The sequence below is a fragment of the Eleutherodactylus coqui genome, chromosome 1 (genome assembly GCF_035609145.1).
Source record: "Eleutherodactylus coqui strain aEleCoq1 chromosome 1, aEleCoq1.hap1, whole genome shotgun sequence".
Classification (NCBI taxonomy): Eukaryota; Metazoa; Chordata; class Amphibia; order Anura; family Eleutherodactylidae; genus Eleutherodactylus; species Eleutherodactylus coqui.
In genome coordinates this window covers 398,372,978-398,384,258 of record NC_089837.1, presented here as the reverse complement: position 1 = coordinate 398,384,258, position 11,281 = coordinate 398,372,978, and the positions used below count along the sequence as shown (strand labels likewise).

The 11,281-nt window shown below is 40.8% G+C and overlaps 1 protein-coding gene across 1 annotated transcript; it reads left to right on the top strand.

The window, feature by feature from the left end:
• The first annotated feature begins 207 nt into the window (after positions 1 to 207).
• On the top strand, positions 208 to 7,904 carry ZIC5 (Zic family member 5). Its single transcript, XM_066592982.1, has 2 exons — positions 208 to 1,380; positions 6,352 to 7,904. The coding sequence occupies exons 1-2, from the start codon at positions 261 to 263 to the stop codon at positions 6,786 to 6,788; spliced, it is 1,557 nt and encodes a 518-aa protein (XP_066449079.1). The 5' UTR covers positions 208 to 260; the 3' UTR covers positions 6,789 to 7,904.
• Positions 7,905 to 11,281: the final 3,377 nt, after the last annotated feature.

The following is an 11,281-nucleotide window of genomic DNA, read 5'->3' as shown; positions in this document are numbered from 1 at the left end:
GTAGAAGTTTGAGAAGTGGAATGCAGGCTGAGAGCATGGGGGCGGATCCCCGCTGAGCAGCGGCCTGACAGCCAGCCAATCACAGGGCTGGGCCTCCTGCCAATCCTGGCAACCCGTCCAATCCCGACTGTGCCATTGCTAAACTATATGCCCCCACTGTGCGCCTCCAATGCTGCGCTTTCTGCCAATCGCTGGAGGACAGAGTAGGAAAAGGAATAGGCAGAGTTGGGAGCCAGACAAAAGAAGTTCTTAATCTACCCATGTTTTTGAAGGATGTTAGAGGGGGAAAAATAACACCAGTGAGTGTGGATGGACGTGATTGTGTAGTGATGGAGCCCCCTTTGAGCAAGAGGAGTCAGACTCTGAGGTTAGCGGATTTGGCAGCGGCTCAAGCCCATCCTCATCAGACTATGACAGGCTTCCCGGGGTTGGGGAGTCATCAAGCTCACTCCCACCCTGCCCACATCCACCCTGGGGAGTTGGGGAGTGACCCTGGAGTTGCCCTGACTCCATTCGGACCTGAGCACATGGCCCAAGCTAGTGCTCTGAAACTTAGTCCCTCACAGCATATGCCAGCTCATCCTGAAGCCCAGACAGCAGCTGCATTTGCTTCGCCGGCTCCAGTCACTTATCCTGTGGCTCACTCACACACTGGCTACACTAGCAGCAGGGACTTTATCCTCAGGAGGGAGCTGTCCACTTCTGCCATGTTAGGCGAGCAGCATCCGGCCACCAGCTCCCCCCATCACCATCACCACCACCACCCCCATAGCATGTTCATTTCCTCCACTGGTACCTATGGACACTCTGAAGGGGCAAGCCACCCTCTCTTCTCTGGCATTCACGAGCAGCCAACCCCAGGAGTCCACCACCCTCTCAATGGCCAGATGCGACTTGGCTTGGCCGGAGAACTTTACGGAAGAGCTGAGCCCTTCAGAGCCGAGCATTATGCAGCTGCCTCCTCCATCCACAGCTACAACTCTATGAACTTAAATGTCAACCTAGCTGCTGCTGCCGCCCACCCAGCCGCTGCAGGGGCGTTCTTGAGGTACATGAGGCAGCCCATCAAACAAGAGCTCATCTGCAAGTGGATCGATCAAGACCAGACCTCCAAAAAAACATGCTCCAAAACTTTCAGCACCATGCATGAGCTGGTTAACCATGTCACGGTGGAGCACGTCGGGGGACCAGAGCAAAGCAGCCACGTCTGCTTCTGGGAGGAATGTCCCAGGGAGGGAAAGCCATTCAAAGCCAAATATAAACTGGTCAACCACATCAGAGTGCACACAGGGGAGAAGCCCTTCCCGTGCCCATTCCCTGGATGTGGCAAGGTCTTTGCCCGCTCCGAGAACCTAAAAATCCACAAAAGAACTCATACAGGTGGGTATTTTCCTCTTTCCTTCCTTTCGCGTAGTTCTGCACACGTCTTTACCATGTGACTGTTCATGAATAAGTTATTTAGTGTCAGCAGTCTGTGCTCACCAGCAATTGTTGCAGGAAATCTGAGGGCTGTAGTTGCTTCACACCCATATTTACTACGGTATTATCATTTGCCATGCTCTTAGTGAAAGAGACCTCGTGCAGACGGTCAGTGAGGAGGGAAACAAAAGCACCAGCGGGCAACTGCTACTGCAATCCATGTGCTGGCCACAGACAATCAAAGGCACTAGCCCCATAACAAAACACACTATGCAGAGGCTTCCTGGCAGATGGGCATCAACCACGTGCTTCTGCAGCTCAGCTTTTAGCTTTACCAATGTGTGCCGAGGGGGTTAAAGCCCCGTGGCTCCCACATTTTCAGCCTTCATTTAACGCCAAAGCAAGAACAAACATTACAGGTCGAAGTGGAGTAAACACAATAGTCAATATACACATTGTAAATCAATACAAGAGGGAAAAGTTTACAGACGTTACATATTAATGAGTGTAAGATCAATGCGGGCGTATTGTCGGGAATTAGTAAGCTACTGAGAAAGAGTCATGTCATGATCAGCTCTTAGGGTGGTTTCACACAGTATTTTTAGGCAAACGAACTTGCAGTGTTTGATGAGTTTTTGGAGGCAAAACCAGAAGTAGATCCAGCGGGAAGGAGAAGTAGAAGTCCTTCCTTTATAGTTCTTATTGTCTTGCAATCCATTTCTGGCTTTGGCTCAAAAAACTGCATCAAAATCTGCTAGTGCGTTTTCAAAAAATGCTGTGTGTGAAGCCACCCTACACAACTTGTGCTCACCATTTGCAATTTCGTGTATTGTCCACAGGCTCTAAGGGAGGTATTATTGTTCAGTGCATGAAATGGAATTCTAGTTATTTTTGTTTAGTAATTTATGAGTGTGTATTATATGAAATAATAGTACTAATCTGATATTAAGAGTAACTGATGTGTATTCCTTTTATCAAGGCCTTATCTCATATGAAGCACTCAATCACATTGCATGTTAGGCCTCTTTTTTCATATATTCAGTGTAGATATGTAGGCTTGTGTAGAGCCAACCCATTTTGATGACACACAGACATGACTTTCTTTGATTAGTAGGACATAGGAAATCCAAACAGTGAGGCCTTGCCAAAATACAAAATGGAGGAAGTAGTAATCCTCACACCCCCCACACAGCGTCCTACTACACTGCAGGAACTGTAATAAAATCTTGCACTAGTTGTAATGATATAATTGGGGATCACAACACATCTGTGACGTTCTTTAATATTGTGATTTCTCTCATTGAACAAATGTGAATAAAATTATACATTTACACAAATGCATTTCCTTTTTAGGGTGGCTTCATACACATTTTTTGGAAAACGCACTGGCAGTTTTTGCTGCACTTTTTTTGAGCCAAAGCCAGAAATGGATTGAAAAAGAATGATAACTATGAAGCAAGGACTTTTACTTCTTTCTGATGGATCCACCTCTGGTTTTGGCTAAAAAAAAATGCAAGTACGTTTTCCAAAAAATGCTGCGTGTAAAACCACCCTTACTGTTTTTTTTTTGCTGTAGAATCTTGTGGCAAACAATGCATAAAAAATCTATTGTAGCCCTGAAGCATGCAGTGATACTACATTACATAACCGAGATAAATGGGTAGTAAAGCAGGAGCATGTGCTTGGTTTATGTTGGGGATACAAGAGTGAAAGAGAAGTTCTTGGTTACTTTTCCTGAAGATATTTAATGGTTAAATTCGCTGCACAATGAAGGAACATACAATGAGAAGAGAGTTCATGAATATAGTTTATAGGGCAGTTGCAGGACTGTTTCTTATGTTTGTCAGGTAAGTAAGATGTTTCCTGGATAGTTTGAGAAAAACAAAAGAGGACAGAGCGACAGCAGATATTGTTATACGAACATGATGAAACTGGGAATGGGAGTAAACTTTAGGCTACAATTTTATACTAGTAGAAAGTAAATATATGCTATATATTCAGAACTGTCAGTTATTAAACAAAATGAATATGATCAGGGTTGTAGACCATATATTGTAAACCACATGTGAGCACCAACTATGATATTTACACATCCTAGTGAATTATCATGCAAAACTGACAAGAGAACATCCTCAATTCACAATAGCCTTGGACAGGGCTGAAGTGCTGAGTACTGAAGTGTATAAGTCACCCTTATAAATTAATAGTACAGTAGAAGAAAATAGGTGGAACAAGGATTGTGCAGGCATTCCGTGATTTACTGTAATGATATCGCAGTTAGCTGGTGTATTTCTGATTTTAATAATAATATTAATAATGATTTTTATTTTATCTTTATTTAAAGAATGTCTGCACCTTTTTTCCAACATACGTTTGTTTTGCAGCATATTCCACAACATATTACAAATTGGAGGATAGATGTATAGACAAAATCAGACATGACACAAACTAATCAACAATCCAAACAGGAGGGGTGAGGGCCCTGCTCCTAGAGTTTACAATCTACGAGGAAATACGGATGCCACAAAACGGTTCAGTCATCTTTTATTAATACAGTGCAGTACACATAAAACTGCACGAGCCAGTTTACATATACAGTATTTGTGTGTGCACAGATATGATGTGCAGTGGGGTGCAAGAAGAGTGGGAGATGATGCCTAGCATTGATTCTGTGAGGGTCAGGAATTCTGTGGCATGCAGTATTAATATAATGCTGTTATTTCAAAAAATGGATCAGTGAATAAGCCTGTAATGTGTGGTGAAAATGAAATGGGCAGAAGTGCATTCTGCATCTCGTGTGATGCAAAGGATGAATATGGTCCTTCTGCAGGAAACGGCAGGAGGGTCTTGTGTTCTTTCTTATTACTAGTTGTGATGTTGAGAAGCATGCCTCGGCGAATGTAGTTATGTTATAATGGCAGTTTTCACATTTAAAATTTCACACGAGAAGCTCTATTATAAGATAGGATAAATATAAGTGCAGTATGTGATAGTGATATAATAAAAAATACTGTGCAAAACCGTCCAGAGACGTTTAGAACCATTAGTGGTGGGTCATATTACACATAAAATATAGAGTGTAATAGATTTCGCGCTGGATGGATGCATATATAAAAGTAGACAGAGGGGACCAATGAGTAGATGAGTTAGTTTTGATGATCTGTCAGTGTTGAGCTATTTATCTCGTTTTCTGTGGAGTCAAAAGGACCGAGATAACAGAACTTTAGGGAAATAATTGGAGTATCCTTGCTACCGTAGGTTTATGGGTTGGAGGCAGAGGAGACTGTCAGAGCTCTATATTCGTGAGTGGGATCACGCAGGATATATTAGTGGTAAAGGTGATGACATGTTAATGGCAGACATGACGATCTGCTAGCCGCAGAAATGATGAGGTGTTACTGGCAAACTAGGGTAGATCGCTGCTGAAGCTGCGGTGGTGGCATTCATGATGAAATACTGTAATATATACATTTACAATATAGGTAGCATATGTTCATTGTATAGTGCAGTAACACTGAAGAGCCAAATTAGTAGAATATCAGCAAGAATTTATAATAAACCTTGATTCTGAGTCTGACCATTGAGTTTAGCATTTTTTAGTAAAGTGCTTGCTCACTAATATTCGTGGTTAGGTGTGTTAATGGCACACCCATTAGTACAGCATGAGAAGCCATGTCAAGTCGGCTGGTGTGGTTGTGGTGTGCATAAGATAGCACAGCGGGTGGTGTCCAAGTGATTGACATGAGAATGGTGGCATAGTAATGGAAGAGGTAGAGGAGGGATGCTAGAATGTAGCAAAGACAGTTCAGGTAATAGTGGTAGGATTTTAGCTATATCACTAGGGGGTCTATAAGGAAAACGTGATGATAACTGACGTGTAGGGGGCAGTCACGGCTCAGAGTAACATGACATAGTGGTGTGAAGTCAGTTTGGGCTAGACAGCTGTATAGGTATGTTTTCCTGTAAGGAACCATAATATAGCACTGGGGTCATCATACATCTATGCGGGATTTTCTGCTTTTGGCGCCAGTCATTTGTCAAACAGTCATGAAGTATAGGATGGTTGAATCCTGCAGCAGACAGATCTAATAAGATAATCCATTCCATGTGTCTGTCCCATCCGATTTGACAGATTACACTGCCCTATTTCATGTGCACGCACAGAGGTGACAATCCACTGATCTGAAGATTTCCTATCTGGACACTATATATGTTTATATCAGTTTATTGCATAACTGCTAAAGCAGTGGTGGCGATCAAAAGAATATAAGTATATGTATGTGGCATGATGCTGGTATACAAGAGTAATTACATGCCATTCTATTAGGCGTGTCTTTTGAAATGAGATCATATTTAATGCAGTGTTTAGATAGCACAGCTCACATTAGCGATTGAATGACAAGAGCCGGCACAAGTTCAGGCCCTGCCAGATAACAATCCCCCCAGGCTGCCATTCACCAGCACTTTGACTGTTTAGAAATGTGGACAGCTATTAAATAGATTTGCTATACATTTTTGCCTAGGGTAAGCAGATCGCACAATGTCCAAAATGTAGAAAAATATATTGCTCTTACCGCAGGAAATGCTAGGAATATTCTCCGTCCGACTCACGTCTGCAAACAGTGTAGAGATAAAGCCATATAGAACGCATATCCTACACGACCAGGTAAAAGATAATAATTATCTTTATTAAATCCACTTAAAAATATAAAACATGATCTGTTACAAAGTGTGCAACGTCTACACCTTTCAGGTCTAAGCAGATAGTATACTTGCCCAAGTCTTCTTTACTAGAGTAGCTACACTTTACATATTACACTGTCCACTGTATGTTGGATTTAGGTAAAACACACCTCTGTTTTTGGCAGGTCATTGTATGGACAGCTTGTGTTTTAACACATCTATTCACTCTTGTTATTTCACTTTCCATAGGGGAGAAACCATTTAAGTGCGAATTTGATGGTTGCGACAGGAAGTTTGCCAACAGCAGTGACAGAAAGAAGCACTCTCATGTGCACACCAGTGACAAGCCCTATTACTGTAAAGTCCGAGGCTGCGACAAGTCCTACACCCATCCTAGCTCACTGAGAAAGCACATGAAGATCCACTGCAAGTCCCCTCCGGGGTCACCCTCCGCTCTTGGCTACTCTGCTGGAGCTACTCCAATAGACGAGTCCCTGTCCCCTACTCAGGACCAAGTCAGGGGGCGCTCTGCCAACTTATCCCCTCAGGTCACCAACCTCAATGAGTGGTATGTGTGTCAAGCCACTGGGGTCCCTAATAACCTGCACACCCCTTCAAGTAATGCAGAGTCCACAGACTCAGAAGAGGAAGACACTTACAGGAACTCTGAGAGGACTATTCGGTAGGAACATTACCTGAGTACTGCCTGTTCCAATTCTGACAGATGGATCACTGTCCAATATTTATTTTCTTGAAGACCATAAGGTCCTCACACACTTGAAAACATTACTATGCTTTGTGAGTTTAACAACAAAGTGGCATCCTCAACAAACTGCATGTGCTTCTGGGATAAATGCCCAGTTAAGGATAAACAGTTTATCGTTCACTGCCAATGCAATGCATTCTACTAGCAGGCTGGATTTCTGCACTGCCTCATGTGCCTCTCACAAGTACATTCACACTGGAGGCTTCTGTCTGATCAGACTGTAGCGCAGCCCTTACTGAACTGGAACACGCCATGTACTAAGGCTGTACACAGTTTACACCATTAGAGCAGCATAGACAAGCAGAGCAGTAGTGAACTCAATGCCTCCCCCATTTCTTGATGATATCCGAGATAGATTTCTTTCCTTTTGCAAAAACGACCTGTGAGAACCTGTTTTATATATTGACTTGAAAGAGATATTTTTTTCGTCATTTTGCTAAGTTATTTATTATATTGTAATGAGGTACCGGCAGCTACTTGTGTTGACAAAATGAAAAGTAAATCTGATCTGGTGTACATTTAATGTAGTAATTCAACATCAGATTTAAAACCCCTTAAAATTCAATATTGTGTTACCATGCTCTCCAAACAATAATGGGAAGAAAATTACAGACCGGGAAAACGTTATTTCATAAGGCTCTTATACTTCGGTTAAACTGTAATTACAAGCGGTAATGAAAGTGAGAACTAATTACTTTGAAAAATTGTATTAAATGATGCATTAAATGAAAGAATCATAACCGAAATCACGAACACAACAGAATCCCGATTATATAGTACAGAATAATCCACAATTTGCAGTGGAGAGTAGGGGTTTGGTGGTACTGGTTATGTCTCAGAACGAAAATGCTAACTCTCCATATGCCACTAGGTGATAATATAGCAAAAAAAACAACAACTTCCTATTGCTTATCAGGTAGCAGTGAAGGCAAATAGTCTGTTATTGCGATAAATCCATATTAGCGATAAAATCAGAATAAATCTACAGAGGTGTGTAACAAATTGAATTAAATGCTCATTGGGTGTTTAGTGTTAAAAACAGTAAGTAAACTGCATAAAACCTCCGTGGATTGTTGTAAATAATAGAAAAAAAAACAATTTAATAATAAATAAAAAAAACATTTGCAACAGCTAATGGAGGTTTTATACAGTTTACTTCAAACACAAGTTTCAGTATCAAACACTGAATAGAGTATGTGATGCATTTTTTTGCACACCTCTGTATCTATTGCACTTGCTATATATTAATGATGGTGACTATCCCGATGTTCTTGGGTGAACATACAGAAGTAGCACAGTTCTGATGATTAGATGCATCCCCAGCATTTTACAACTGACTGCAGCTTGTCGGAGTTTGCCGTGAGCCCATGCATCTCAAATCTCGATGGTACTAAAGACTACTAATACCCCCTTAGAGACTAGTAGACTGCCCTATTCCCGGGGTGTATAGAAGCCTGTTGTGTGTGTCGTGATTGCTTGTGACAGTCTCGTCGTTGTTGATAAAGTGGATGTGAATACTGTGATTTTGTAATAGTTGAATTAATTTATTTTCAATTTGGACTTTGTTATTCTGGAAGGGCGCTCATACACCAAAGACTTCTGTGACTTGATGACTATATGGTGAAATATTGGTGTTTGATCGTGTATCATTTTATAAGACAAGCAATGAAGGTGAGAAGAGAATCTATGACACATAGACAAATAAATCTATATATCTATATTTTGCATTTTACTTGAATCGATGTGATGTGACAGCTAGTCCTCCTGCATGTGTCCTGTGCAGTGTAATACTGATCTCAGTGCTTGCTATAGTTCTGTACCAGTGCAGTGCTACTGTCACTTGTCTGTGTGTGATGTTCAGTGCTATCTCCTCTGAAAGAGAGCAGCTATTCACACGTCCTCACGGTGTTCATTTCCATTTTTAATACCATTTCAATAAACAAAGTCAAACAAGCAACCAACAGTCTAAGTTGTATCATTGCAAAAATTACAAGACATTTTGTATGTTATGGTATGGGAATGTAGGTGGAATACAGTTATTGAGGTCCCTTCCACACTGTCATATGGTCAACCATGAAATGCACACATTTTACCCCCTAAAAATGGGTGAAAACGTAACATTTAACAGACCCATGGGCTATAGTGGGTTAAACGTAGTCAAACAATGTATATGTTTCACTATATTTAACAAGGCACACGTTTCTATGCTTTTTTTGTGAGATTGAAAAGCATAGCCTACAATGCTTTTCAGTGTCACAAAAAACATGGAATCTTAGATGTTTTTTTTTATATTGCAGTGAATGCAAAATGAATGGAAATGTATAGCTGTACATTTCTATAAGCTTAATATACAGACAAGATTTTATACAGTTCACTCTTTAGCTCCACTCTTTATGTGACATGTTATCCTGGAGTGCTGTGCAATCAGAGTGGTTAATTTACACTTTGAATTGCTTTACAAGGGTTGTGTTGTGTTAAGATAACAGGACAATAACTTTTCAATGGATTAAGATAAGATAACTTTCTGCACAGTGCTATTACAATCAAGGTAAAATTTGTTCCATCTGTATACATTTTTGGGAATCAAATGCCTTAAAGAATAAAAAAGTGTTGGACATTAAAATTTTATTAAGAAGAAAAAAAGAGTTTACAGTGAAAATGTATGAAAACTGATCAAAACATACCACAATGTATACCGCACATACAATTTAAAAATGTAAACGTATGCTTAAAAATGCATGCATTTATACGCTTTTTTACATGTACATTTCTTACATGTATGAAACGTATGTGAAAGTGCCAATGTGGACGGACTTTTAACTGCCTCAATATTTACAACTGGCATGAAGCAAGGATGCGTTTTTCTTTAGCTTGACTCAAAGTATGCTATTAGGGTGTTAATTTACACTTTGAATTGCTTTACAATGGGTATTGTTGTGTTAAAATAAGAGAACAATAGCTTTTTAGTGGTTAAAATAAGATAATTTTCTGTGCTGTTATCAGAATCAAGATAACATTTGTCCCATCTGTAGCATTCTAAATATAAATTTATCTATTTCAGTTTTAGTATTCAGATGTTTGCTAAGAGGCAAATTATGAGACAGCTAATGATGCTAATAGAAAGCTACAGCCACAAACAATATGACTCAGCAATTGCAGATCACAGTAAAGTACATACAGCATGCAAGGTCTGGCAATGAATAGACTTTACACGTAATCTAAACTAAAGCACAACATTTCCAACTCCACCTCAGCCTTGTTTTATATTTGCTTAGCTAATAAGCTGCAGTGTTATTTATGGCAGCACTTAAAGTCAGTTCTCCAAATGTCAATAGCAGCTTGATGAGAAGGTTAGTATGTGCCTCTGTCAGTTATACTGGAGGTGCTAAAGGTGAACGACATGGGTTTTCTGGCAGATTGGCTGCAGCCAAACAGTAGAGACCAAAGAGGACTTGTAAATGGAGCCTGTAATCAATGGAGAAACTTATAGCTCTCTAATGAAGTATCCTGTGAAAGGGAGGGCAGCACAAAGCCACGCAGACATGAATCATCCATGGGAAATATAAAGGATAAAAGATAAATGCAATGACTGCAGCTTGTATGGAGCAGAGAAAACAAGTTTCCCTTTTCTGCTTGTGGCCCCTGTTGTTGTGTGTCCAGCCTATAGAGCTTCTAGTGACCACTGCATGTCATGCCCCACTTCAAAGTTATTGAGTCCAGAGCGGAAGGCTTGGCGCTTGGACAATCTTCATGGTGTGTTAGGATTTCTATGGCAATTGGCAAGCAAGACGTTCTCATCTGACTACCTCCCAAAGAAAGCCACTTACTGACACTAAGCTGCCCATCATCAAAGACTTCATCTCCGCAGACTTCATTTCCATATGGTAAACGAGGCGTCCACTGCAGGTTTTTTTTTAAGACATTATAGATAGCCTGACTTTGTACACAGTTATTTTTTTTTACCACCAGCTTCAAATACAGTAGTAGTATTGAGGAACAAGCATTGGCTTCTTGATCTAGATGAAAAAGACATGCACAAGAAGAATATCATAAAATAATGATTCTAGCCTGAAGGTTCCATAAAAAAGACTGTGGTTACAACAAAATGTGCATGCATGGTGCTTCTTCTAGCCTTACACATTCTACTGTATCTTTTCCTTCTGGAGAAGACTCTAGCTTTGGCTTATATTCCCAGGCATTGTTACAAGGCTTGTTAAAAGGTCTGACATTGACCTGCAGGAATGCTGCCTTCCAAAAGGTGGTGCTGTGGAGGCATTGTTCCATCTTACCATTTGCATAAATTTCCCAGAGGAGCATGGATGGCCTTATAAGTCTCCTCACTAGCTGCTCTCCCTAAGGAGAAACCATACCCATCCCGACCCACACTGCACGAGATGCACACACAATGCACAG

Excerpts from the sequence above, each read along its gene's own strand:
- ZIC5 (XM_066592982.1), top strand. The coding sequence starts at position 261 with ATGTTTTTGAAGGATGTTAGAGGGGGAAAAATAACACCAGTGAGTGTG. Across the intron at positions 1,381-6,351 it reads CCACAAAAGAACTCATACAG|GGGAGAAACCATTTAAGTGC; the intron begins GTGGGTATTTTC and ends CACTTTCCATAG.